The sequence below is a fragment of the Sus scrofa genome, chromosome 1 (genome assembly GCF_054392235.1).
Source record: "Sus scrofa isolate SSC_HxYL_T2T_F1_AM1 chromosome 1, Sscrofa_HxYL_maternal_Yorkshire_Landrace_v2.0, whole genome shotgun sequence".
NCBI lineage: Eukaryota > Metazoa > Chordata > Mammalia > Artiodactyla > Suidae > Sus > Sus scrofa.
The window spans coordinates 288,614,278-288,642,017 of record NC_139383.1 but is presented as its reverse complement, the minus strand read 5'-3'; the positions used below and the strand labels follow the sequence as shown (position 1 = coordinate 288,642,017).

Genomic DNA, 27,740 nt, shown 5'->3' with positions numbered 1-27,740 from the left:
AAACTTTCGACAGAGAAGTAGTCCCTAGGGCCGGGCGCTGACGGGGTCCCGAAGCGCCATGGCCCCCAACCGCGGAGGCCCCGGCTCGGGAAGCGCGCCCCAGCCAGAGCAGGCGCGGGGCCGGTCCAGGCGCGCGGAGGGGCGCGGCCAGCGAGGGGGCGAGGGGTGCGGAGGGATCGGAGGCATCGGCGGGGGCGGGACCCAGGGGCGGGGCCGGCGGGCCGGGGGCGGAGCGCACGGCGCCCCAGCGCCTCACTAGTGCCTTGGCCGTGGGAGGGAGCGCAGGGGCGCGGGCCTCTGGGTGCTGGGCGCGGGGCGCGGGCGGGAGCGCAGCGGAGGAGCTATCCCGGGCGCGGAGCCGGGCCGGGGAGGCCCCGAGAGCTCAGTGTCGCCCCCCTGCCAGCAAGGAGAGGGCAATAGCAGGCCGCCGCCGCCCGTGGGACGGTCCGGCGCGCGAGTGTACGCCCGAGGCCAGCCGGCCGGGCACAGGAGGCCACCACCGGGTGCAGCGGGCAGCCGGCGGGCAGGCATGCCGCCGCTCCTGGCGCCCCTGCTCTGCCTGGCGCTGCTGCCCGCGCTCGCCGCACGAGGTAGGCGCCCGCGAGCCCGCAACTTTCCGCGCCTTCGGAAACTTTTGGCGGCACCCTACGCGCGCGCCCCGGGTGGCTGGGAGCAGGCGGCCGGGGGAGGGGGGGGGCGGGCGACCCGGGGCGGAGTGGGGGCCGGAGTCGTGGACTCGGGGAGAAAGGCTGACCCTTCCTCGCGTCGCCTGCCCCATGGGGCGGAATCGCGCTGCTCGCGCCTGGAACCGAGTTTGGGGACGGGTTTAAAATCGGGTTTGAAGGCCGGCATGGGCCGTTGGGGGCCCGGGAGACCCAGCCCTGGGCTCGCCCTTCGCCAGTCGCGCGTGGGGCTCGCCGCCAGGGCGGGCGGGCGGGAGAGCTGCCTACTACTTTTCGTTTTGAATCGAGCCAGTTTTGGTTTCCTGTTGCTTTGAGGCCATTTATCTTCTTTCTTCGCCTCTTGCCCGCGGCGGGGGCGGATGTTGGGGCGCGGAGCGTGGGGTCCCGGGCGCCGCGTTCGTCGTTAGGAGCCGCACGGCCGGTGCCGGCGGCTGCGGGGCGTGGTGGGCAGAGGGGAGCGGGGCGGGCCCGGCGGGCCCGGCCTCCTTCTCGGTGGCGAGCGTTCGCTCGGGGCTGGGGCGAGGGCCACGGACCCCGGGGTCCCCGGGCTCCCGGCCGCCCCGCCCGCGGTGTCTCCTCCCCACACCGGTCCCTGCGCTCAGCCCGGCTCACGGTTATTTGGGGGGATGGGTGTGCGTGCTGAAGACTGGCTGCCTCCGGCGGGACTTTCGCTTTGTGGAGTTCAAGTTTGGAAAGCTTGCAGCGTTTGGGAGGGGGCGCTTAGTCCTCTCGGCTCACTTAGGCTCTCGGAGGAATCCGATGGGGTTTGATCTTGCTCTTCCCCTAAAAGTTGGAGGGAGAATGACTCCGGCGCTTCCAGAAAATAGGGTTCCTTGTCACCCTCGATCTACACACACCCTCCCCTCCGGGAGAGGAGCTTAATTTACCTGCCCTGGTAAGATGGAGAGGAAGGGGCTTAATTAATTGACCCCTTCCCGAGAGGGGGGTCCAATTCCTGGCAAATGGAGCATCTTCATCCCCCCTCCTGGGAGGGGTGGAGGGGGCTGCCGCTGAAGATGCCCACCCTGGGGAGCTGGAATTGGGTGTCTGCGGAGGCGGGGCCAGGTCCCTGGGGTGCAGTCCCGGTGCCCCAGGAGGCGCCCTGGCCTGACAATGGGCTGCTCTGATTCCTCTGCCAGCGCTTTGTTGGCGGGCGGGGCAGCGGGCTTTGCAGCTGTCGCATTTTCCCACGAGCGGGGGAGCTGAGTGTGGCCACCCCCCCCCCTGCGCGCCGTCCCCTCGAAGAACTTGTTTGAACAGCAAGATGATCCTAGCGGTTGGCTCGGGTCCCCAGGGAGGACAGGGAGGGAGTGAGAAGTTCGGGAGAGCGGCCCGGCTCATCCCGGCTGTCTCCACTGCTGGCCTCCAGGCATTCCAGGCCACCCCGCTCCGCCTGGAGCGGGACCTGTCCACCTGCCCGCCAGCCAGCCCTCCCCCGCATTTCTGGCCCCAGGACTCTGGGCGGAATGATGAAGCCCTCCAGGGTTCAGGCCGGGCTTCCGGGGGCCCCCGCCCCCCCACAGCCCCATGTCCGGAGGTCCCTGGGGTGGGCCCTTGCTGGGGCTGGCCGGCTGACCTCTCCTCTTGCCTCTCCCCAGGCCTGCGGTGTTCCCAGCCCAGCGAGGCCTGCCTGAATGGCGGGAAGTGCGAAGGACTCCCCAACGGCACGGAGGCCTGCGTGTGAGTATTCGCACCCCTGCGGGGACCTGTTGCGTTGGGGGGGGGGGTGAGCAGAGCCCCTGCCTTCTGCAGCAAGGCCGCAGCCACCGAACACTGGCCCATTGTCTTCTGGAGATGGCCCAGAAGGCTGGGCGCGGTCACGTGCTACTTTTATTGGACAAAGTCTGGCAATTACTTAATCACCAGCAATTATGCTGCACGCGGAGCGGGTCTGGCCGCTGGAGGTTTGCGCGCTCCTCTGTGGGCCACTGCAGGCTCCCGGGGTGCCAGGTGGGGGTCCCTGGTCCCTGTTTCTTCCTCACGGTCCTGAGAAACCACAGACCTGCCGGGGAGGCTCGGGAGCCTCTGTCGAGAGGCCCAGCCTCACCACCCTGCCACCTGTGGGCCCCTCTTTTGGGCAGGTGCTGCTTCCTCTGGGCAGGTGAGGCCCAAAAGAAACGGACTGTTTCGAAGCCAAGCCCCCCCTCCTCAGCCCGCTGCCCTCCTCTCCACTCCTCTCCGGCCTCAGGTGAGGTTGGGGGCGTGAGGCTGGGACTCATCCGACTGGCGGTGCTCATTGCCATGGCGGGTGGCAGCACCTGCCAGGAGCTCGCCTTCTGTCCTGGCATCTGCAGCCCTGACCTCCTAACGGCTGGCCCTGCGCCGTCCCAGCCCTGGGTCCTCAGCTGTGACTCGAGGTCTGCCCCGGTTTTCCCCGCCTTGGCCGAGGAATCCGGTTAAAATCTGCTGCCGCCTGCCTGTGAACCTGTCAGCCGGAGGGAGGCTTTTCGGTTGTGGCCGGTGCCCTTCAACTTGAGTTGATCCCTGATGGGAATAATGAGGAGGTGCCTGGTGGCTGGAGGAACGCACCCCCCACCCAGGCTGCAGGAGAAGCGGCTCCCCAGCCGGGCTGGCGCGCCCTCATTCCAACGGCGGAGGGCCCATTCCCTTGACAACCCCCAGCCCGGCCCGCTGCCCGCCCGGCCGGTGGGCAAGCAGCCCCCTCCTGCCCCCCCCTCCACCGAAGCCAATTAAGCAGGTCTGCGAGCAGTTTAATGGACAAAGCGCATTGTGTCTTTGTCAGACGCTAATGAATGCACTCTACTTTTTTTTTTTTTTTTTTTTTTTTTTTGCTTTTTGGGGGCCTTTTTCTCCTCCTGCAGAAGCCTCACCAACGCTTGATGCCCTAAGTCTTGTTTCCTTTCATTCAGAGACCGACAGCTGGGATTCAGTGGAAGTGCAGTGGCTATTGTTGGGGGAGGCGGATTAATGCTGAGTGATTAATTATGCGTGGCTTCCCAGAATGCACAACTCCCTTCCCTGCCGCCTGGCGGCTCCTGCTCTGGCTTTGGCGCTCAGCTCACTGGGGTGTGAGTGTGTGTACGTGTGTGTGTGTTGGGGGGGCAGTCTCTGAACTGCGGACAGCTTTGGGAGGGCGGGGGGGTGCGGTGAGTGTGTACTGGGGACAGTGGGGGCAGTCTCCTCTAGTGCCCCCAGGGAGTAGGGCCAGCCTGTGGTCTCCCAGGGCCAGCACTGGGCAGGGAGGGGGCTGCCTTGCGGCACAGGCTGCTGCTCCCTGGCCTCAGGGTGAGGCCCTTAGAGGAGAGGAGCTGGGCATGAGGCAAGGCCTGCGCCCCCAGGCCAGGCCACACATCAGGGCTGGGGTGCTGGCCCTTCTCCTCCCTCCGGCTGCGCCCCCTCCTCCTTGGCGGGAAGCCTGCCCTCGGTGCAGCCTGGCACCCGGCCGAACTCGGCCCACAGAGACCCTATTGTGCGCGCCCCACGGATCCACTTGGCTGATGAACGGAAGTGCTGTGGGATCAGAGTCGGGACCGGCCGGCCACCGAGAGGCACAGGTCCGGCCTCGGGCCATTTGGGGGCGCTGCGGCTGCTCCAGGGGCCTGTGCCCCGAGGCCCCGGGGGTCTGCTGGTGGGGGAGGCTCGCCCCCCCGCCGCTCCCAAAGATAGGAGCCGCTTTCCTTCTGGGGGGGGCATGGCGGGGGGGGGCGGGGGGGCGGGGCGAGCCCCGCCAAATGGGTGTGTCTTCCAGCTCTGCAGTGTCCAGCCGGGACCCTCAGAATGTTCTTTGACTTTCCGTGCTGATTCGCGGGCTCCCCTGTGGACGGGGCGTGGGAAACGCTGGTGCCGTCAAGCCAGGCGTGTTAGTACCTGGTGAATCATCTGTTTCCACCCCAGAGGGAAGGAACCTTCCCCAGAAGCCGCTAGTCAGGTGGCTGCAGGGCTCGGGGTCGGAAAAAGAGGCTCGTGTTGGGCCGATGCCTTCCCAGGAGGTCACAGAGCCGCGGCCGCGAGAAGGGCTCAGCTCAGGTCCCCGTGGGCCGAAGCTGGTCTCTGGACGGCGGCTGTTCACGGTGGCCCCACGGGCAGGCTGTGATGGGGCGCTGGGCCCTCTGCCCCCTCCAGCCTCCTTGTCCGCCCGTCGGGGTAGAGAAGACACTGCAGCGGGCCCCCCGCTTTCCTTTCGAGCGGGGGAGGGGTGGGAAGGCCCACGGGGACTGCCTCTGGGGGCTGCGCATTTTCGGTTCCAAGGCTTACTGGGGGCTGCCTGGTTCTGGGCTGGGAGCTGAGGCCCAGGGGGACTAAGGTAGGCCCCCCACCTGCAAGCAAGTCAGAGGCTCACTGGGGTCTTCCAGGTGCTGGCAGAAGGGGGTGAACCCCGGCGCCGGGAGGGAGGGCCGGCCGGCTGGCAGGTGGTGTCCTCAGCCTTGGACCACCGGCGCGTGAGGCCTGGCTCTGCCGCCTGGTAGCTCTGTGACCCAGATCCTCAGGTCGCCAGAATCAGATCCCCTGCCCCGGGTGTAATTTGGGGCCGAGCCACATGGGTGCGTGAGGCTTGTGTAAGTGCGGCAGTCATAGGCACACGCCGAGCGGCCGTCTCCTCCCTGCCTTCTCCTTTTGAGCTGACAGTGCTGGTTTCAGGATCCTCATTCTCGAACGTTGAGTTGGCTGATGAGTTAATTCAGAGAACCCAGAGGGGGCGGCCTGGTGGGCCTGAGCAGGGTGCTGCCCGGGAGGGGCCGGCCAACTGGGAGAATTTTTTCGCCCGCGGTGGCCCTTCGGCAGCCTTCCTGCCTCCTTCCGACGCCCGAGTGCCTGGTGCGTGCTGGGCCCTGCGCGGTGGACTCAGGTCCCAGCCCCTGCCCTCCTGTAGGGAGCCGACTCCCCAGTGTGGAGGCAGGAGAGGCGGCAGGGACGCGCGGCGGTGAGCGCGGGGCGGGAGCAGCCTGGCCCGACGCGGCTCTGGGCAGATCCGAGCACGGATCGGGCGCGGGAAAGGAAGCGGAAGCACAGAGAGGTCGGCTCTCGGCCCCGGGAACACACAGCGCAGAGCTGGGCCCGGCCCTGCCTCTTTCTCCAAAGCGTGTGTCCTAACCACTGCCGCATCCTGCCCGCGCCGCCCGGCCCTCCCTGGCCCTCCTCTGAGGAAGCAGGGCAGGGACGCCAACTTCCCTTTAAAAGAGGAGGTTCAGAGGGTCGGGTGGGAAGTGACTCGGCGGCCTGGCTGCCGGGGGATGGCACGTTACGCCTGTCACCTGGTCCGTCCGTTTCCACTGAGTCACCTGCGGGTCCGGGCGAGGCCGGGGAGGAACAGGTTAACACGCTGATCCACAGCCCTGGGCTGAGAGCGAGAAGGGTCTGCGCAGGACTTCCTCTGTTTACGCAGCGCCCGGCCTCAAGGACGCAGGGTTAGAAAAACACGTTGAACGCCCGGCGTCAGCTAGAAAGTCTCACCTACCGGCTGACGGCGAAGCGGAGGGAACCTGTGTTTTCTAAAGGAAGGTGCCTCCTCGGGCCTGGCCCTGCCTCTGAACGGCAGCCAAAGTCCTTTCCATTGAAAAAGAAATAATCTTTTAAAAATAAAGTGTTTTTCAAAGAACAAAGGAGGCTCCCTTGTGGCGCAGCAGGTGAAGGATCCGGCTTGGCTGCAGCCGTGGCGTGGGTTCGATCCGTGGCGTGGGTTCGATCCCCGGCCTGGGAACTTCCACATGCGGTGGGTGCGGCCAAAAGGGGGGCGGGGAGAGAGGAGAAAACCGTGCCCTCCGTCGAGAGGACAGCGGGGCGGCAGGCGCTCAGGCCGGGGGCTGGGAGCCCTAGAAGCAGGGCTGGTGGTCCAGAGGGGCATCCGGCGTTGGTCCCCAGGTGCCCGGCAGCAGCCCGAAGGTCCCACAGGAGCCGGGGCTGGCCCTGTTCCCCTCGACCGGGAGGGACTTTGGTGGGTGGTCGTGGCTGGCACTGGCAGATGGGGCCCGCTGGGCAGTGCCGGGCTGGGCCGAGGGTTTGCGCCCTCCTGGGGTAGGGAGGGCACCTTTCCTGTTTCATGTCTCGTCTATAAATAGTGAAAGGATGTGGCTTCGCAGAGTTGATTGAGCGTCTAGATTGCTTTTCCTCAACAATGCAATGATCACAGCTCCTCGCACAGACAGCTGCTTTTATCCAGCAGCAAGAAACCCCTGGCAGCCGTCCTGTTCAGCTGGCTCATACCCCTCCGGGGGGTGCCCGGCACTGCCCTTTCTTAATGCCCAGTTTACAGGTGGGAAAAACTGAGGCTGAGAGATGAAGACACTGAGAAAGGGTGTGGGCACCCGAGGCCTGTTGGCGCCCGCTTTTGCTTTCATGTACGGGCACATCCAGAACTTTCTAGAGTCTTCTCAGAGGCTTTAACGAGCGGCTGGCTTCGGGGCACCATGACTGTGGGTCAGGATGTGTTTGATGGCCTGGAAGTTCCCGGTGGGGCTGTCTCTGGGGGGCCCCACCCATGCCCCGCCGTGGACAGCCTGGAAGATAGAGCGCCTCTCAGACACGCCTCTCTTCTCTGGGCCTCAGTTTCGTCCTCTGGACGTGAGTGTGTGGGGGTAGGGGCCCCTGAGCTCCCCTCCAGCCACCTCCGGGCAGGACCCTGGGGTGGGTGCCCAGGAGCCAGGCCTGGCCGTGCAGCAGGGCCGCTTCTGCCAGTCTGGGGCCAGCTCTGGGCTCTGGTGTCCTGATCACCTGACCTGCTGTGCTGGGGACCCACCTGCTGGAGAGGGGGCCGTGATGGACAGGGCAGGTGGGCAGGGGAAAGCCCTCTGCCAGGGAGGCGTCTGTGGCTCCCCCACCCCCGCCCGGCATTTCCTCTCTCAGGCCTCGCTCCCCCTTGCTCTGCTCTCTGAGAACACAGGACCTGTGACTAGACGGGGGGAGGTATTAGTGTTCGGGTGGGGAATGACCCCGTTTTTATCAGTGTTAGGACGTTAGCCGCTGAGGGTGTTCGTTTCAGTGGCATTTAGTACTCTCGCAAGGTCGATGGTTCCGGAACTTTTTTGTCACCCAAACAGAAGCCCCACGCCCTTTAGACAGGCACCCGTTCCCCTCCCCCAGGCCCTGGCAGGTACTGATGTGCTGTCTGTCTCTGGCTTTACCTGTTCTGGCCACTTCCTGTGAGCAGAATCACAGTGGGGCCTCTTGTGCCTCTTATCCGGCGTCTCACTCCGTGTGTGTCTGTGCGTCACGCCTCTGACGCTGGACTGGACGCTGGACTGTCCGGGATTGGCTGGCGGTGGACCACCAGCAATGAAGTCCCTGTGCCAGCTTGGACGGAAGTCCAGAGGAGGTGGGTGCTGGGGGTGGCGGATGCCCGGAAGGCTTCCTGGAGGAGCCGGTGCCCGTGTCTGCCCCTGGCAGCCGAGGAGCCCCATTGAGGTCCGCTGCCTGGCACCGCGGATTGGGGGGCGTGGGCTCTTATGGAGCGCTTACCAGGTGCTGGGGCCAGGCGGTCACGTGGGAGAGCAGGCGCGTGTTCAGGACCAGACGTCGGGGCAGACGCCTTAACCGCCCGCTGATGGAGGCCCGGGTGCCCCAGGGCTGCTGCGGCCTTGGGGTGCGTCCACCGTGGAGGGGAGCCGCAGGGGCATCACTGGGAAGTAAGGCTTTGGGGGTGAGAGCGAGCAGGCTGAGACCCCGTGCCCCTGCCCGCCCGTGCCATCTGTCTACTTCCCGGCTTTTTCCTGCGGTGAGGGCACAGCTTGTCCTGGGCCCTCAGGGTCAGCTCAGAGTCACCAGCCATACCCCTGGGAGGTGCTCTGGCGTGTGTGAGCACAGAGCAGGCTGGGGGCTGGCGCCTCGCTTTTGGCCACAGACAGGTCCCTCTACATTGCCCTCAGGGACACCAGACCGTGTTAGCACGTGGACACCTGCTCGGCCCGGTGGAGGGTCCCCGGTCCCCACATCCCAGGATCACCGGTTGGCACAGCCCTGGGTGCAGCTCTGGGACGCAGAGGCCCCTGGGCACAGACCCACTCCCCCGTGTTTGCCATGGGGCGGCCCCTTCTTGCTGGGGTCTCCTCCACCCACGCCCTGCCCCTGCCCTCCGTCAGGAGCTTCTGGGAAGGGATTCTGACCTGTCGTTCACACTGGGAGTGAATTAGCTGGGTCAGTGCGTCGCCTCCTCCCCACTCCTTTCCTGGCATGAAGCCGTCGAGGGCGTGTGGATGCCCCTGGAGGCCCGGCCTCTCCGGCGAGGCATCCCCCCGACCCTGCAGCCCAGGGCTCCCAAAGGCCCTCCCGCCCCATGCGCAGCACTGTGGGTCTTGGGCCCTCCTGGGCTGGGGACCGGGGGTCTGACCTGGAGCCCCTCCACCTGAGTTTCCTGGAAGGAGTGCCTGGGGTCCCAGTTTCACGAAGGCCTCAGTGAGGCGGCAGGTGCCTGGTGGGGGGCCTCTCCTCCAACGCCCACACTGTGGCTCCTCATCCTGAATCACGCAGACAGGCTGCCCGGCCACGGGTGGCCTGGAGCTCCCCTCCCAGAGCTCACCCCCGCGCCCATGGGGCTGCGGGACAGGTGGGTGCCGGGTGGGCGCTGCTGTCACCCGTGGGAGGCCAGGCCGAAGCCAAGATCAGCCGTTGAGCTTTTCAGCAGCGACACGCCGTGTTTGGACCCTCTGCGCCGGGTGTGGCCTCGCTCTGAGCGTGAGCCTCTGTCCCCACCTGTCCCAGCTCACCCCTTCCGTCACCGGGCTGGGTGTCAGGCTTGTGTCTCTGAAGTGCTTGAATTGGTTGTTCTTTTAAGCTGGGTAAACGGTCCCCTTGTCCCTCTGTTGACACTGCTGATTTGCTGAACAAACTCTCGCCCCACAGGTAGCGCAAAAGCCAGCCTCTCCCAGCCGGGCCGAGGCCCAGGGCGGGCAGGTCCCGTGTGTCCCCTTGATCTCTGAGTGCAGCGGGCCCGGGAGAGGGCTGGGGTTCGAGAGGTGGCCATGAGGGGTTGGAAACGCCGGGGACCGATACGGGGCCGGGGCTGGAAGAACCCTGGTTCGGGTGCCGAGGGGATGCTCGGGTACTCAGCCGTCTGCTTCCCCAGGGGCTGCTCGGAGACAGGGGCGGCTGCTTGGCTCCGGGGCTCTTGCCTCCTTTACCCACCCTCGTGGGCCAGCGCATCCCAGCCAAGCCACAGGCACCTGCCGTGGACGAGACCCGCTGAGACCCTTGGCCGGACAGGCGCCAGGGCGCCTGGGCCCCGGAAGCTGCCAGGAGGGCGCGGCCCCAGCCCGGCCCCCTCCCCCTGGTTGTCTTGGGCCCATGGCAGGGGTGCGTGTGGGAGTGGGTGGGCGGCAGGCTCTGGAAAGATCTGTCGGTGCCTGAGCGGCAGGGACCGGGCGCGGGGACCTACCTCCTACCATTTCCTCTCGGTTTCAGTTGTTCATAAGCGGAAACTACACAGTTACTGGAAATGAGAGTTTTGGGGGAGAAGCCGGAGTTCTGAGTGTGTGTGTTTTTCCCTGACAGCTTTTCAGTAAAAGATGCTGAGCTGCTGGCCTGAGGTGGGGACCGGTGGGGACCGGCGGGGACCGGGCCACGCTTCCGCCCCCTGGGGCCTCGTCTCCCCTGTGTCCACAGGGGGCTGAGGGGTGATGCCCTCTGGGCCTTCCGGTCCCCTGAGGGTCTCTTTACCCCTCTCACCAGGCTGGTCCTGGCTCCCAGGGAGGCCCCACAGGGCGGGACTCCCCTTGCTTCCCCCTCAGGGGTCAGACGAGGGCGGCCTCAGGCCTGTCTGGTTGAGAACCAGACGGGGGTGGCCAGGCAGGGCTGTGTGTCCCGGTGTCCACTGTGGCAGGGGCTCGGCCTGTGGCACATTGTCCCTGGTGGTCCAGGGTCCAGGGCTGACGTAGTACAGGCATTCGGCAGCTCGGGGAAGCTGGAGCCAGATGGGCTCGGAGCTGGAAGGGGAGGCAGGCGGGCAGGTCCAGGTTTCGAAGGCCTGGCTTCCAGGCCGCAGGGAGGCACCGTCCAGGCCGGTTTCCCAGTGCTGGCTTGCACCTTGCACGCTGGGGTTGCCGCATTCCAGCGTCCCCCCAGGCCGGGCTGGGGGTGCTGCGTGGGCTGTGTGACCTTGCTCTGTTCACGCACCTCTCTGAGCTCCCCTTGCTTGTGGGAAGATGGGACCCTGGCTCCGTGAGGGGGAGGGGAGGCCTTCCGCCACAGTCCTGAGCCGCAGAGGTCACCTCACTGCCTGTCTGTGGTCCCTTTTAATTCGGCGTCGTATTTCGAGACAGCTGTAGGTTCACACAAGTCTGTGGGAAGTGAGGTGGTGGGTCCCGGGTGGGGTGGTCTCTGTTTCCTGGGGGGATGTGTCCGTTTTCCTGGACTCCACACTGGGGCCTGACCCCGTGTTCCAGATCCCCGTCCAGAAAGTTCCCTGGCACCAGCCAGCCCAGGATTTGGACGAGCAGCTCGTGCAGACAATCCGGGACTCTTCCCGTGGGGAAGAGCCCGCAGAGCGCCCGCGCTCCCACCAGCTGGCCAGGCTGCCGGGCCATCCCTAGGGTGTGACAGTGCAGGCCTGTCGCTGGTCACCGGGCCTGGGTGCAGCTGGGGCTGGCTTCTGTCTTCAGGTGTTGGCTGTGTTCCTTGGAGCCGGGGCGACGGTGCTGGGCCCGGGGTGAGAGCAGGTGAGAGCAGGGCTGTGAGTGGACCGCCAAGGGAGCAAGCCTTGGGGGCCTGGGGGGCCTGAGGCAGGGCGGGGGTGGGCAGGTGGCCCACCTGAGCTGGGGGAGGAGTCCTCAGAAAGGCCCTGGTTGCAGGGCGGGGTGGGTCACCCTGCAAGGATCACCCCGGAAGCTTGTGCACCGTGTGGCACGTGGTCAGAGGCCACCGTCAGTCGAGGGGGCGTCCTGGGAGCACGGGAGGGTGCAGCGGGGCTGCTCCCCTTCGGCCTGTGCGGCGGCTGGCCAGCCACACGGAGCCGCGTTTCCTCCGTCCCCGGGCCAGACAGGAAGGAAGGCCCCGCAGGCACTGTGGGTGAGGGTGGTGGCAGGTGTCTGGCCCGGCTGTGACCCTCTGCTGCACGGAAGGGGTGCAGGGAGCGAGGGCCCAGAGCCATCCCCCCGCCGGCTGGCAGCCCCCCAGTTCCCAGGCCTCTAGTCCAGACCCCCCCGACCCCGCATCCACCAGTCCTCCGCTGCCAGTCTGGGGTGTTTCGTCCCGCTGGGTCTTGTAGGGATGTAAGAACGCGCTGTCTGTTCCGGCCTCCCGGTCTGGGGAGATCGGGGGGTCGGGCAAGAAGTCCCGGCCCCCGGTGGCCTCTGGCCACTCTTGGTGGCAGGAGAGGTTAGGAACCGCATTCAGATCTGGTGGTGCCATGGCATGGGCTGCTCGACTGTAAAACGGGCCTGGCGTGAACCCGCAGGGCCGCCCGGGTGTGGGAGGTACTGCCGGCAGAGTCCAGGTACAGGTCCGGGAGCGGGGAGGGGGCGTCCTCAGCTGCTTCACTGCGGGACCCACGTCATGCTTTGGTGTCCCCCCACCGCGTCTTCACCCAGACCCGGATGCAGAGCCAGGCTGCCCCCGAGGGCCTGCCGGTCAGCGGGAGAGGACAGGAGCGCCGGTGGGCAGCCCCCCTCCCCCGACGCCCCCAGATGGCCTCTGCGCCTGCGAGCAGAGGCGGGAAGTGGGCAGAATCGTTTCTGGCTTCAGCGTGGAGCTCGCTCTGCAGTTGCTGACTTAATTAATTGAGTTTGGATTAAGCCCTCCCCATGGCCCTGGGCCGCGGGCATCAATCCCCTCTCAGCGCATCCTGGCGTCTGGGGGGGTGGGTCCGGGCCCTGGCGGCTGTGGGGGTCCCCGGCCTTGCTGGGGGCGGGTCCGGGCTCCGCCACGTGGGTCCCTGGGAGCAGGAGCGTTGGGGTGAGCCCAGGGAAGGGCGCCCCTCTAGCTGCCCTCCAGCCTGAGGACACGCGCAGTTACAGTCCTGAGGGGGCGGTTGGGAAGCCCCTCCAGGGAGCAGGGCCGTGGGGGCAGCAGGCTTTTGTCACACGCCCACCGGCCCCTGGGCCCGGGGACGGCCAGTTCCCAGAGCGCCTGCGCTCCCGGCTGTGCCTTTTGCCGTGCTGGGCGGGCGGGGCTGGCCAGGCAGCGGCCTCCCCGTCGTGGGCCTGGGCTGCCGCTGCCGCCTGGCCGCCCCCGGGAAGCCGCTGGACCTCTGCTCTGGCCTTTCCGTCTTTCGCCCACTTCCCACGCCGAGGGCGGGGCCGCCGGAGCGCCCGTGGGGGCAGCAAGCCCAGGGCCATTGTCCTCCCTGCGGTGGGAAAGGTGGCTTCCGTCCCACACAAAGGGCTTCCCCGTCTCCGCACTTCCTCTTCCCAGGGTGTTCTGGACCATCCGAAGGTGCAGCGCGGGGAGCTTCGCAACAAAGAGCCCCGGGTGCCAGGAGCAGCTGCTGTGCGCCCCACCCCACCGGGCACTGGGTTCCGGCCGCTGCCACTCAGGGCCAAGGGTCAGCTGTGGTCCAGGGTTGGGGTCCGTCTGCATCAGACCTGGCTGGTCCCTTTTCTGGGCTCCCAGGCCCTCTGCAGCCCCGACGGCCCCCTGCCTCCTTCCTGAGGCCTTGGGGGCCAGACTGACGGCTCTGAGCTGCGGCACTGAGCTGCCCCAGCCCGGTTCCCCTGCAGTCACATCCCGGGGCAGTGGGGTCGCAGCTGCTGGGGCGCAGCAGTCCCACACTGTAGCCTCCAAGCCCGGGTGCTGTGCTCTGGGCTGCCCCAGGCACACCCCACCTGACCCCTGCCCGCCCGTGCCCCGAAGCAGGAAAGGGAGGGGTAGGGGAGTGCGGCCGGCTGCCCTCCAGGTGCCCCTGGCACAGCAGACGGGCTGGGTTCTAGCCCGTCCCTGACGGGCGTCCTGTAAGTTTGAAGGCGACCTGAGGACTTGGCATGTGCCGTGGCTCCTTCCTGGTGGCTTCGGGAGGTGGGGCAAGGGCAGCGAGGAGTCACCTGGTGTCCCCGGGGCTTTGCTCGCCAGAGCCAGGCTGTCCTGTCTGTTCCCAGTGGGAAAGGACCCCAGGACCCCCGGGGATGACAGATGTCACCGAGCTCCCCACCCAGCCTGTTGAGAGCATGTCACCCCTTAGCAGCTGGTGCCTCCTGGAAGGTGTCTGCCCTCACCGCGGTCTGGAGGCCTCAGCCTGCCCTCTGCCCACCCCCTCAAGCCTTGGCTAGGAACACAGTGGGGCTCCAGAGTGTGGGGGAAGTGGGGGGGGGCGTTGGGGGCCCCATGGTCCCGCTCTCTCCTGCTCAGTCCCCCTTCAGCAATGGGTCAAGAGCCTTCTCCACTCAGTCTGCTGGTGGCCCCAGGGTCTCAGAACCTCCCGGCCAAGCGGCCCAGGGGTGGGCGGGCCTGCCTGCCTGCCAGTGGGTTAGTGGCTCTTTGCTTAGCACCGCAGGCCCACCTCTAGGGAGGGCCATAGCCAGCTGTCCTTGCCCCCGGCCCCCCAACACCAGGGGCCCCCATGACTCTGGCAGTGGAGGGTCCAGAGCAGGGGACCAAGGACTCTGCTTCTTGGGCAGAAAGTTCATGAGAAGGGGCAGTGCTGGTTGGGGAGTGGGCCTCTGGGCAGGCACCCCGATGTAGACAGGGCCGGGGCCGGGCTGAGGGGCCAGCCGGGGGACCCTTGGAGCAGGCAGCTTGGTGGGCCCTTGCCTGAGGTGGGCTTTGCTGAGGATAACCCCCCTTTACTGCTCATGAGCGGCCACTCTGTCCTCTGCTGCCAGAGGGGACTTTGGATCTCAGAGGTGGTGGGAACAGGCGCTGGGGGCCGGAGTGTCCTGCAGAGGGCAGTTAAGGACAGGACGGCCCGTTCCAGCCGGTGGCTCCTTCCACCTGGGCGCTCAGGCTGGTGGGGCATCCAGGGGCCAGGGACCTGCAGAGCTGTCACTTTCCATCTTGGGTGGCGCAGCCCCTGCCACCTTTGGAGGGCAGGCCCGGGCCCTGCAGACGTGGCCTCCAGCCAGGGTCTCTAGCTCTTCTGCTGCATGTCCTGGTCCCCAGGCAGCGTGAGATGGGCCACCTCTGCGCCTGGCAAGCCCTGTGTCCCCATGGCTTCTCTAAACCCATGCCGCTCCCCTGGTGCAGGGAACACATTCCCAGGGATGCGGTGGTAAACGCGGCAGTGCCCAGCCCAGCAGCCATGGCCGGAGGGAGAGCCCCTCCCTACGCACCTGGCCGAGCGCAGCGAGGCCCCCTCTCGAGACCCCCCCTCGACCATGAACTCCTCGAGGGCTGAACTCAGGAATCTCTCCTCCCTGCATAGTCTCTCCTCACTGGGGCTGAGGGGAGGCGGGAGCTGTCATCTGTCCCCTGGGGGTGGCAGATGGCTCGCTTCGCTTAGAAAGGAAAACAGCACAATTTAGAATTAGTCCCGGGTGAAAGGGGAAGAGGTCGAGGCCACATCTGCCTCCGGATGCTTTCTGGAGCTGCATTTCTATGGAGCGGCGCTGGGGCAGGGCTGGGGGGAGGGCAGGCCCCAGCGCAGAGGAAATATCAAGGCAGGAACAGCGGGGGAGGCTGGGGACCGCAGGCAGCGGCCATTTGGCCCCGCTGCCCTCCCCCCGCTGCCCCCGCCCCCCTCCACTCACCTGCCACTGGGATGTGGGGGCAGGTGCTGCGGTGACCTCCTGGGGGAAACAAGGAGGGGAGAGCCTTGGGGGCCCGGCAGCCTTGGGACAGTGCTTGTCCAGTTGTGGGGGCTCCCATCGTGGGCCCTCGGCACTGCCCCCCCCGCCCCCAGAGGGAGGTGCTCTTCCGTCACCGGGGCCCCTTTGGGAGGTCCCAGAATTGCCTGGCAGGTGTTGGGTGCAACTTCCCTCACGGACCCGCCAGGACAGGTGTTGAGGACAGAACGGCAGGAGGGCTTGGTCGCTGTCTGGTGGCCCTGGCCACGTCTGAGCAGCCACTTCTCGGGGAAGTCCAGATGCTGTGGGCAGAGAAGGTAACAGGTGTTGCCCCAGGAAGCGGCTACAGCCCGGTGGCAGAGAGATGCAGACAGGAGAGAGGGGAGAGAGAGGCAGGGCTGGGGGCTGCCCAGAGAGGGAACAGAGCTCAGGTCTGGGGCGGGCGGCAGGGGGGTGGACTGGGGGCGGGGGCTCCAGGACTGGCTTTAAGCTGCTCCACCCACCCCAGGCCCAGACCCCGCCTACCTGGCTGAGAGCTTCCCCTCTCCAGCTCGGGCACCTGGCCAAGCCCTGGTTGCACCCCGCGCCCAGCGCTCCCCCACGGAGCACCTGCCTCGGCTGCCCCCGCTCCAGAGGCTGCCCCTCCCTCGCGGCCCGCCTGTCCCAGAGCTGGGGTGCGGGCAGTGGATGGCAGCCAGGCCTGGCCCTGGAGCCGGCCCGGCTGGGCAGCGTGCCTTCGCGGCAGTGTCCGCCAGGCCTGGGCGGGAGTGGGGAGGACAATGGACCCTCTCAGCCGCCGCGTTCCCCCACGGAGGAGCCTCCCTGGCTCCCGCCCCGCCCGCTGGGGTTGGCGGCCGCCGCACCCGGCCGGGAGCAGCTGCCGCCCGCGTCCCCGGCCACAGGCGCACCTGCTCCCCGGCCGCCCTTTGTCCATGCTGCCGACGCCCGATTTACTGGGCGTGTTTTCCCTCTCGCTGGCCCAGCATCATACAGCCTGCTGGCCGCGATGCTCCCGGTCCAGGCGGATTCTCCCACAGTCCCCCCCTTACGCGCCCCATGCCGGGCGCGGGGGAGGGTGCCGGCGGGCGGAGGGCTGTGTGTCTGGGCAGGGCCTCATGGTCCACGTGGTTACACTTCACGTTCTGACACACTGAGGTGCAGAGCAGGGGGCTCCTCTCGTGGTGGCGGTCCCCAGCGTGTCCCCCCCACACACCGTGATGAGGCCTGGCCCACGAAAGGATGGCTCTGGGCAGCCTTGTGTGAATTCCCCAGAGCAGGGTGGGCCTCGTCTCCCCACCTTGGTGGGCTTTCCTACCCTTGGCGCTGGGGGGTGGGGCCTGGCACCGAGGGGGAGAGGGAGGGGTCCTACCCTGCTTTGGGGGCCCAGCGCCCTGTCCAGCACCCACCGCCTGCCTGCTCCATCGTAGCTGCCAGAGGAAAAAGAGGCTTTTCTCCGGTGGGGTGGGAGCGCCGGCCAGCTCCCGCCTGACAATGAAGGCCATTGATGGTCTGGGGGAGGCGCTGCCTCTGGCCTCCCCTCCCCCCAGCTCCCGCGTTCCCAGCGCCACTCAGGCCAGGACCAGGCGCCTGTAACTGGATCCACGCACAGTCCCGGGGTGTGGCCTTGCAGGAGCCCAAGGTGCCAGGGCACCAGCTGCTGGGGGGTGCGCCCCAGGGTCTCTGCCCCTCATAGGAGCCTCCCCTTTCCCCCTCCTCCCCTTCCTGAGCGGGCTGGTCGGGAGCCAGGGCTCAGGCTTGAGTTACCCCCCCGGACCCCTCCCAGAGGGGCAGCTGGTTTTCTTTAAGCCAGTTGGTTTGGGACTTTTGGCTTCTGGCAACAGATGGTGGGCCCGAGTGGCCATTTTGCGTCCTCCCCGCCCGCCCTGCCCTAGCCACAGCCACAGATAAAGGCCTTCAGGGAGACAGATGCCTCCCAGGCCGTGAGGACAGGGGAGCAGTCCAGCTGCTGAGACACACAGACCCCAGCCCCCCAAACTGCCGGGCTTGGGGACAGGGCCTCTCTGGGGCCGCCCCGCCCCCTTTCCCGGGTGCGCTTTGGTTTTGGCCCCTGGGGCAGGCGGGGGGTGAGGGGGGGGGGAAGCTGGGCTGGCATTTGTTGGGGTCCCTGGAGTGAAGCCGGCCCCAGGAGCAGCCCCCACCGGTGGGCTCTGGGAGGCGGAGTGGCCCATGCCCGGCAGAGCCCTCCCTCCGCCCAGGTGGGAGGGGGCCCCGTCCACCCAGCACCCTGACCTGTGGGCCCAGTGTGGTCAGAGCTGCCTTCCCAGGCCCGCGGGCGGGGGCCGCGCCAGGGCACGCTCTGCCTCAGAGGCTTTGCCGCTGGGAAGAACACTGCCTGGCTGGTCCCAGGGCCGCCACGGAGCTGTCCCCTTGAGTGCGAGGCCACGCGGTGACCTCGAGGGGCAATTTATGGCCCAGCCTCTAGAAGCTGAACCACCAGGTGGTGGTGGGGGGGGGGCAAGTGCTGCACCCTTTCCCACAGGGAACAGGGGAGACCAGGCCCGGGGGCGAGGGAGCCAGGGCCCCCCCGTCGCGGTTCCCCTTCTCCCGTCGTAACCTAAGCAGCGTGTACCCGGGGAGGGCGCCCATCCGGCCCGGGACTGCCGGAGCGCTGAGGTGGGTCCCTGGACCCTGGCTTCCCCAGCTGGGCAGTGGGTGCTTCTCCCTGCTGATGCTGTGGGGACACCTGCTGTAAAGACTCGATGCCCAAAGGGAAAAGCTTACGTGCGGGTGGAGGTGGGGTGCCAGCCAGCACGAGCCCCGTCCCCTAAGACCCCAACAGAATTTCACGCCGAAAAGAAAATGGGAAGCCAGACCACGTGTCTGCGTCCTCTCCCTCTGATCATATTGCCATCGAAAGAGGAGAAAGTCGGAGCCCTTTTATCACCCGATAACACATGTGCCTTCCAGAAAGGCTGGAGAGAAAAGAAGCAGACAAGCCCCCCCCAAAAAAACCAAAAGATTTCACAGGGCACCCATTCCCCTCCACCGAGCACGGCTGCACCTGGCCCGGGTGGCCCCTTCTGGGCAGCCCACCAAGCTACAGACAGGCGCCTGCGTGGGTTTTAAAGTCTAACCCAGGTCCCACAGAACTTTCTGGTCTGTAGCCCATTTCTTCAATTAACATAATCTTTTTTTTTTTTTTTAATGGAGGTGAAATTCGTTTAACATGAAGTTAACCACCCTAGGAGTTCCCGTCGTGGCTCAGTGGTTAACGAATCCGACTAGGAACCATGAGGTTGTGGGTTCGATCCCTGGCCTTGCTCCGTGGGTTAAGGATCCGGCGTTGCCGTGAGGCTGTGGTGTAGGTCGCAGACATGGCTCAGATCCCATGCTGCCGTGACTCTGGTGTAGGTCGGTGGCTGCAGCTCCGATTCGACCCCTAGCCTGGGAACCTCCATGTGCCGTGGGAGCGGCCCTAGAAAAGGCAAAAAGACAAAAAAAAAAAATGTACCACTTTCAAGGGTACAGTTCCGTGGTGTTTGGCACAACTGTGAGGTTGTGCAACTGCCACCCCGGTCGTCGTCCCTCGAGAGGCTGGTGCCTGGCTGTGCCTGCTGCCCAGGGTCGGGGAGCCGGGACTCACCCTGGCATGTCTCTTGCAGCTGCAGCGGAGCCTTTGCAGGACAGCGATGCCAGGCCCCCAACCCCTGCCTCAGCGCCCCCTGCAAGAATGCCGGGACATGCCACACGCTGGACCGCGGCGGTGTGGTGGACTACGCCTGCACCTGCCGCCTGGGCTTCTCAGGGCCGCTGTGCCTGACGCCCCGCGACAACGCCTGCCTCGCCAGCCCCTGCCTCAATGGTGGCACCTGTGACCTGCTTACACTCACCGAGTTCAAGTGTCGCTGCCCCCCAGGCTGGTCAGGTAAGGACACCCAAGGGCCCCCACTGGATCCTCAGCCCTCAAGAGGGCTGGGCAGGCCTGGTCCCCCCCGAGCTGCCCAGGTAGCCCAATGTGCTTGGCAGAGCCGGGCTCCCGTCTGTGCTGCTGGAACAGGGTCCCAGGCTGTGCTTGGGGTCCGTTAAGGTCAGGGTCTGTGACCTAGAAATCGCTCAGATCCCGCCCCCCCCCACCGCCCTGAGGGTCCCTTTGCCCCTTTCCAGCCCTGGGGGTGGGGGGTTTCAGCTCGAGGGCCCCCACCCCTCCCTGCCTCTGTGAGAAAAGGGGATACCCCACCTGCTTCCTGCCAGGAGGGCACCAGTTTTATGAGCATGGGCTCGGGGAGTTTCCGTTGTGGCTCGGCAGGTTAAGAACCTGATTGCTATCCATGAGGATGCAGGTTAGATCCCTTGGTGGGTCAGGGATCCGGCGCTGCCTCAAGCTGCGGCATGGATCCCGCGTTGCTGTGGCTGTGGTGTAGGCTGGCAGCTGCAACTCCAATTGGACCCCTAGCTTGGGAATCTCCTTATGCCGTGGGTGCGGCCCTAAAAAGACAAAAAAAAAAAAAAAAAAAAGAGCCCAGGCTGTGGAGGAACAGCCTGGGTCAGTGCCCCCGTCCGCCCTGGATCCTGGGACAGCTACTCGGCCTCTAAGATGGTCGGGGTCCTGGGGTTCGAGGAGCTGGTGCCCTCTGCTCCATCCCCGCGGGCACCTCCTCCGCGGCACTCTCAGGGCAGCCTGGCGCCGGGGGCAGGAGGCTGCCTGACCCTCTCGCCCCCTCGCTCCCCAGGGAAGACTTGCCAGCAGGCCGACCCCTGCGCCTCCAACCCCTGTGCCAATGGCGGCCAGTGCCTGCCCTTCGAGGCCTCGTACATCTGCCGCTGCCCTCCCGGCTTCCACGGCCCCACCTGCAGGCAGGACATCAACGAGTGCAGCCAGAGTCCCGGGCCATGCCAACACGGGGGCACCTGCCACAACGAGCTGGGCTCCTACCGCTGTGCCTGCCGCGCCACCCACACCGGCCCCCACTGCGAGCTGCCCTACGTGCCCTGCAGCCCCTCCCCCTGCCAGAACGGGGGCACCTGCCGCCCCACGGGGGACACCACCCATGAGTGCGCTTGCCTGCCAGGTACTGCCCCACTGGCCCCCGTGGGTGGTGTGTTCGGGGGCAGCCCCCGCTTCCTCCGGCGGGTGGCTGGCGGGAACCAAGGCCACCGGAGGGAGGGCTGGGGGCGCCCAGTGTGGAGGGAGCGTGGGGCTCCGCCCTGGGTCATTCCTGTCCTCGCGGCCCCTGGCACCTGGTCCCTGCTCTGAGCGTCCTGGCGTGGTGGGCACCAGCCTTCTTCAAGCCACTCAGGAGTCCGTAGGCCCACGTACAAATTACGAAACTCCACCGCTGCAGGGGGCGCCCTTGCTTGTGTGGCCCTTGGGGCCTCCCCTGCTCCCCAGGGTGGGGACAGTGGGGCTGGGGCGGGCGGGTCACTTGCCCCCATGGTGGCCCTTCCTCCTGGCCCTGCCTGTCTCCCACGGGGGCTGGGGGGGAGTGACAGGCGGGCGGAGCGCCCACCATCCCTGAAGCAGCTCCTGTCCCTGTTGTGTGTCCCACACTTTCCGCTGTAGTTTTCATTTGAGTAAGTTTTGCTGCCGCGGATCTAAAATTAATGATAATGACGATAGGTCTGAGAGCCTCTAGTGCGGCAGCCGCACACAGCGGTTAGGCAGGAACCGGGAAGGGGCGGGGTTTCAGGAGAGGCAGGGGACGAGGAGCGGGGGCTGCTGGGGTTTGGGACCCACGGTCCGGCTGACCCAGGGGTGAACCCAGAGCTGCCCCAGCCCCTACGCTGCCCCTGCCAGCCCGGGACCTGCAAACAGGAAGTGCCCTGCCTGCCCGCTGTCCGCCAGGCCCCAGCCTCGACTCTGCAGCGGCCGCCTCTGAGTGCAGACAGCAGGCGCATGCATTTCCTGCATGTCACTGGGTGCTCCCCTCGCCACCTGCTGGCCCTGGCGCTGCTGGCCACCCGGCTGGGCCCCTGTGCCCTCCAGGGGCTGAAGGCAGAGCCCTCTTGCCAGGCCTGCTCCTGGGTTCTGGGTTCAGATGCCTTGCTGGTGGCTGCGGGACCTGGAGTCTGGCCACTTGGGTCAAGAGGGGCCGTGGTGAGGGCCACCCCACACATGGAGTGGGTGCTGGTGCCCCCGCCCCCACACACAGTGGGACTGGAGTTCGGGCTGGGGGGAGCTCGGAGGGAGGGGCAGTGATTAGTAACTGGCTGCAGCTTGGCCATTGCCAGGCGCACCTTTCTGGGTTGATTATTGAACCAGCGGGAGTTGGACAGATTAATAGCTAACTGGCTGGCCGCCGAGGCGGTACCGGGAGGTCGGCCAGGCTGGGGTGGGTCAGTGCCTCCGTTCCCGGGAAGCGGAGAGCTGTGTCTGCACGGCCCCCCGGGATGCCCCCCCCCGCCCCCTGCCCCGGTCCCACCGTCTCCGGTCCCCAGCTTGGTCCCCAGGCCCAGTGCAGCCCCTGCAGAATGGGAAACTGGCTGCACACCGGGCGCTGCCGAGAGCCCGCTGCCCTCGGGCAGTGCCCACTTGTGGGAGAACGCCTTCCACCACAGAACCCCTAGAAGCCGTGCCCCCGCGTCCGTCTGCTCAGCCGCCCTTTGCAAGATGGTCCCTTGGGGAGGAACGCGTTGCCCATGGGCTTGGGTGTGCGGCATTCACAGGCGTGGCGGGGCAGGGCGTGGGGTGGGGATTCCAGCGGCTCCAAGGCGGTGGCAGGCCTCAGAGGGGCAGCTCCATCCAGAGCCGGGGGTCGCGGGTCCGGCCAGGAAGGTGTCAGAGCCCCAGGAGAGCGTGGTGGGGCCGGCGAGACGCAGCCCCTGCGGCCAGCCTCGTGGGGAGGCCTGAGCGGCCCTGGCTCCTCCCGCCCCAGGCTTTACCGGCCAGAACTGCGAGGAGAACATTGACGACTGTCCCGGCAACAGCTGCAAGAACGGAGGCGCCTGCGTCGACGGCGTGAACACTTACAACTGCCGCTGCCCGCCCGAGTGGACAGGTGCGTGCGCGGGCACCACCGCTGCTCGAGCCAATGCGCGTGGGTCTGGGGGGTGGAGGGCCGAGAGCCTGGCCAGGCCGGGAAAGGGGCCGGGACCCAGGACTGCCCCTCTGCCAGGGTCTGGTGGCCCCTCAGCTGTCAGCGGTCAGCAGTGACGTGGTGTCAGCAGGCTGTAGGCAGCCTGGAATCAGGTCCCCAGGTGTGAGCCCAGCTTGCCGGGCGGGACACGGGGACGCTGGCAGAGGGGACACGGGTCCTGGCCTCAGGGGCTCGCCGTCTGGAGAGGGCCGGACCTCAGGGGGCCTGTGCCCACAGACCAGCAAGACGAGAGCCCCCCAGCGCCAGGGGTGCAGGGGAAGGAGCCAGTCAGGCTGGCGGAGGGTGGAGGAGTCCACGAGGAAGGCTTCCCGGTGGAGGCGGCCCTGCGCCCCAAGGCGAGGGTCTCGGCTGTGGTTGAGGGGTTTGGAGGCGCCGCCTGGCTCAGGAGTGCCGACCCCGCAGGTCAGTACTGCACCGAGGACGTGGACGAGTGCCAGCTCATGCCCAACGCTTGCCAGAACGGCGGGACCTGCCACAACACCCACGGCAGCTACAACTGCGTGTGCGTCAACGGCTGGACGGGCGAGGACTGCAGCGAAAACATCGACGACTGCGCCAGTGCCGCCTGCTTCCACGGCGCCACCTGCCACGACCGCGTTGCCTCCTTCTACTGCGAGTGTCCCCACGGCCGCACAGGTGAGTGCCAAGGCCCGGAGAGGCGGGGCCTGCTGCCCTTGCTTGAGGGAGGGCCGGGGGCGGCGGGGACCTCGGTCGGCGCTCTCGGGTCAGCCTGGCAGCGAGGCCTCACGCAGACACAGACTGTGGCTTTTCAGGACCTGTAGGGATGACCCCAAAGGGGCCTTTCTGGAGTGAAGCGGGCAGTACAGGCGGGGGGTTGCCTGTGGTCGGGCCTGCTGGCCGTGAACCTCCCAGGGTTCCCGGACGCTCTGCAGCATTGTTGCCGTGTCACAGTGGCGGCCGCTCCCTGGGTTGGTGACCCCAGCTGTGGGCTCCCAGGCCGGGGGCAGTGCCCACTGACTGCCGCCACCCTGCCCAGGTCTGCTGTGCCACCTCAGTGACGCCTGCATCAGCAACCCCTGCAACGAGGGCTCCAACTGTGACACCAACCCCGTCAACGGCAAGGCCATCTGCACGTGCCCCTCGGGGTACACGGGGCCAGCCTGCAGTCAGGACGTGGACGAGTGCTCGCTGGGTACGCATGGCTGGGGCGCCGCCCGGGCTGTCCTGTCCTCGGGGTTCCTAGTCTGAGGGAGGCGGCCCGCCGCTGCTGCGGGGCACTGCCGGTCTGACAGAGGAGGTGGGCAGCCCCAGAGTGTTCCGGGCGAAGGGCTCCTGGAGCAGCCCCTCATCTGGTGCGCCCCGCAGGCGCCAACCCCTGCGAGCACGCAGGCAAGTGCATCAACACGCTGGGCTCCTTCGAGTGCCAGTGTCTGCAGGGCTACACTGGCCCGCGCTGCGAGATCGACGTGAACGAGTGTGTGTCGAACCCGTGTCAGAACGACGCCACCTGCCTGGACCAGATCGGGGAGTTCCAGTGCATCTGCATGCCGGGTATGCCTCCCCGGGGGCGCCGCCGGATGGTGGGGGCAGGGGACCCCCAGCGCCTGGCCCCCCGGCCTCCGCCCCGAGGCCCATGGGCACGGCAGACAGCATCCACGTCTGGGTGGCTGTCTGGGCCCCGGGAACAGGCGTGGAGGGCAGGCCGCCGCTTTCCGGGGCCGAGCCCTCGGCCGTGGGGGGCTGCTGCGGGTCCCCCGCAGCCCTGACCGCGCCCATCGCCCGCCAGGCTACGAGGGCGTGCACTGCGAGGTGAACACGGACGAGTGTGCCAGCAGCCCCTGCCTCCAGAACGGCCGCTGCTTGGACAAAATCAACGAGTTCCAGTGCGAGTGTCCCACAGGTGAGGCCCCGCCCGGCCTGGTCCCCCGGTGCCCGCTGTCCCAGAGGGCTGCTGCACAGGGGTGCCGGCCCCCCACCTTCCTGCTGTGCTCACTCAGGGTGGGGAGCCTGGGGCCTCGAGAGCCTCCTTCCTGCTGGATCTCCCCTGGGGCCTCGGCGGCCTGCAGTGGACACAATGGCCAGGAGGACGCAGGGAGCCCCGTGGGTGCCCGGGTCCGTCTGAGATGGGCCAGGGCCTCGGGCCGCGAGGTGCACCTCAGCTGTCCCAGACGCCAAGCGGGAAGCCCACTCGCCGCCCTGCGGGGCCGTGGTCATGGGAACCAGGCTCCGAGGGGAAGGGCCCTCCTGTGATGGGGGCGCCGGGGCTTGGACCTGAAGAGGGGGCGAGGGAGGGATGGGGGCGCCCGGCCCGAGGGCTTTCTGGGGAGCCCTCCCAGGCACTCGCGTCAGTGGCTGGGGCCATCACGCCCCACCCCTAGCCCACCTGTCTGAGCGCCCCCTCCCCACTGGGCCACAGGCTTCGCCGGGCACCTGTGCCAGTACGACGTGGATGAGTGTGCCAGCACGCCCTGCAAGAACGGCGCCAAGTGCCTGGATGGGCCCAACGCCTACACCTGCGTGTGCACAGAAGGTGAGGGCCAAGCGTGGGGAGCGGAGCCGGTGACCAGGGTCCCAGGGAGGGGACAGGTGGGAGCTGAGGCTAGGAGGTGACCCCTCAGTGGGGCCTCCTGTCCAGGCTCCAACGGCACGGCGAGGTTCCCATCAGGCCGCCTGGTCTTCTCCCACCCGAGCACCAGGGGCCCTGGGTCTGGCGGTGGGACAGGGACAGCTGTGTGCCCTGGGCCACCTTGAGTCCCCTGGACCCGCCCTGCAGGCTACACGGGGCCCCACTGCGAGGTGGACATCGACGAGTGCAGCCCCGACCCTTGTCACTACGGGTCCTGCAAGGACGGCGTCGCCACCTTCACCTGCCTGTGCCGGCCCGGCTACACCGGTCACCACTGCGAGACCAACGTCAATGAGTGCCACAGCCAGCCCTGCCGCCACGGGGGCACCTGCCAGGACCGCGACAATGCCTACCTCTGCTTCTGCCTCAAGGGGACCACAGGTGCCTCTGTGGGCTGAGGGGGGGGCGCCCAAGGATAGAGGGGAGGAGCTGACCGCCTGCCCCCCCGCCCAGGACCCAACTGTGAGATCAACCTGGACGACTGTGCCAGCAACCCCTGTGACTCGGGCACCTGTCTGGACAAGATCGACGGCTACGAGTGTGCGTGTGAGCCGGGCTACACGGGTGAGCCGCCTGGAGCAGGACAGCAGGGCTCTGTCCCCAGCCCTCCTCACGGCTTCGCCTCGGCTCAGGGTCACTGGGATAGGGCAGGTCTGGGGGCCCTGCCGGCGGGTTGGGGGGCCCTGCCATCCGAATGCCAGCCTTGGCTGACGGCAGCAGAGACCACGGAAGGACTGGGGCTTTGGCCGGGGCCAGGGCGGGCGTCCTCGAGCCGCTCGTTCCTGGTCAGAGCCTGCCCTGCAGGCCAAGAGCAGAGCCAGGTGCCCAGGCCTGTTTAGTCCTGCTGCCACCCTCTGTGCTGAGCACGTCCAGGGCGTCCTGCGCCCCAGGTGCTGTCGGCCAGCTCTGCCCCCGGGGCCCCTGGGAGGAGGGCCCGTGTGGGTGCAAGTCGCGTGTGTGCAGAGCCCGCTGGCCGGGCCTGTGCCTCGGAGGACGTCGGCAGAGGGGTTTGGGGCGGAGACCCCTCCTGCGCTGCCGGCGGTGTCTGAGCCTGCCCCGCCCGCAGGGAGCATGTGCCACATCAACATTGACGAGTGCGCGGACAGCCCCTGCCACAACGGTGGCACCTGCGAGGACGGCATCAACGGCTTCACCTGCCGCTGCCCCGAGGGCTACCACGACCCCACCTGCCTGTCGGAGGTCAACGAGTGCAACAGCAACCCCTGTATCCACGGGGCCTGCCGGGACAGCCTCAACGGGTGCGCACAGGCCCCGGGAGGCAGCTGCGGGGGGTGAGGGGGCAGGCTGGGGAGGGGCCGCCACCAAGCTTCAGATGGGCTGTGGGGGGCCTGGGCCGAGCGGCTGGGTGCTCCCCCGGAGACGGATCCAGCCAGGCACATGCTCATCTCTGGCCCGTGCCCGGCGCTATCGGGGACCCCAGCGTGGGCTCAGGAAACACGTTTGTGCCAGGCAACGGCTGGCGATTCTTAGGCCTTGTGTCCAGTGAGAGGTGATTGTACGGTCTTTGTCCTGGTCCCTGAAATCACTCAGATCCGCAAAAGTAGAAGGAGCATCTGTTGTTGTTTGTAAGAGCCTTTGTGAGCACACCTGAGTTTAGGTGACGGAGGCTGCTGGGACCGCCTGACGATGAGGCTGGGTGCCGGGGAGCCTGGGACTGGGGGGCCCCGAGTCCCACCCCAGCCTCCAGGGACGGGGAGGGGCTGCAGCGGGAGTTAATCACTAACAGCCAGCGGGTTATGAGGGAAGCCTCCATAAAACCCTAACCGAGGGAGTTCAGAGCTGCCGGCTGGTGAGCCCAGGTGCGGGGCTGGGGCGGGGTGGGCCCTGGGCCTTCCCCATTCCTGGCTCCGTGCCACTCCTCAGGGGGCTGATCCTGATTTAAGCTTTTGTAATAAAACAAACCGCTAGTCCCGTAAGGAAGCTACCTTCGAGAGGGTTCTGAGCCGTTCTAGCCAGGTACGAGGAAGCGTCTGATTGGTAGCTGCTCACAGTGCAGGCGGCGGCCTGGGCCTCAGGGTTAGTGCCTGACCCCGGCCCAGCCTTGCAGGGCCCAGCCCCTCCCCTGTGGGGTCTGTGCTGGTTCTGGGTGGTTAGCGCAGGAACTGGGTTGTGGGTCAGCCAGCTGGGGTCCCCAGAGCTGGAGGACAGTTTGGTGTGGGGACCCCCCCCAGCCCCCCACGTGGTGTCAAGCGTTTTAGGGTGGAGGAGAGACAAGCTTCTGGCTTCTGACCCCCACTGCGTGCCCAGCACTGCTTTGTGCAAACAGGCCGTTGATGTAGGCCGGGACCTCACGGCCTCGTCTTGCACAGAGAAGGCAGGTGCTCTGTGCAAGGCCACACAGCAGCCGCCGAATGGTGGAGGGCCTTCCGACCACGGCCCTGCTCGGGGCGCTGTCCCACGTCGAGTTTAACGAGCCTCCTCTCTATCTCGGGCCAGGCGGGCTGTCGAGGAGTGGAGGGGACCCCAGGGGTCCGGGGGGACCGGTGCCCCCCTGCCGTCAGATCACGGGATGGCGCCTGCCGCCTCCCCCCTCCCCCCTCCCGGGCCACACCCGAGCCGCAGTGTGGTCGCGTCCGCAGGTACAAGTGCGACTGCGACCCCGGGTGGAGTGGCGCGAACTGTGACGTCAACAACGACGAGTGCGCGTCAAACCCCTGCGTCAACGGGGGCACCTGCAAGGACATGACTGGCGGCTACGTGTGCACCTGCCGCGAAGGCTTCAGCGGTGAGTGGCAGCTTCTGGAACAGAGCGGCCCCGGGGTGGGGCCTGGCCGGAGCCCCCGGGGGGCGGCCG

General features: G+C 67.2%; 1 protein-coding gene across 2 annotated transcripts in view; it reads left to right on the top strand.

Moving 5' to 3' along the window:
* The first annotated feature begins 257 nt into the window (after window positions 1-257).
* Window positions 258-27,740, top strand: part of NOTCH1 (notch receptor 1) — a 43,552-nt gene continuing 16,069 nt past the window's right edge. For both annotated transcript variants that reach the window (XR_014842686.1, XM_021081037.2), the window contains exons 1-14: window positions 258-590; window positions 2,282-2,363; window positions 18,907-19,169; window positions 19,975-20,313; window positions 22,117-22,239; window positions 22,741-22,974; window positions 23,336-23,491; window positions 23,665-23,850; window positions 24,086-24,199; window positions 24,716-24,829; window positions 25,073-25,306; window positions 25,379-25,489; window positions 25,992-26,184; window positions 27,526-27,671. Coding sequence is in view for 1 of the 2 variants with exons in the window: in XM_021081037.2 (XP_020936696.1) it covers window positions 530-590; window positions 2,282-2,363; window positions 18,907-19,169; window positions 19,975-20,313; window positions 22,117-22,239; window positions 22,741-22,974; window positions 23,336-23,491; window positions 23,665-23,850; window positions 24,086-24,199; window positions 24,716-24,829; window positions 25,073-25,306; window positions 25,379-25,489; window positions 25,992-26,184; window positions 27,526-27,671 (2,356 nt within the window). In the remaining variant the exon portion in view is untranslated. The remainder of the gene's footprint in view (window positions 591-2,281; window positions 2,364-18,906; window positions 19,170-19,974; window positions 20,314-22,116; window positions 22,240-22,740; window positions 22,975-23,335; window positions 23,492-23,664; window positions 23,851-24,085; window positions 24,200-24,715; window positions 24,830-25,072; window positions 25,307-25,378; window positions 25,490-25,991; window positions 26,185-27,525; window positions 27,672-27,740) is intronic.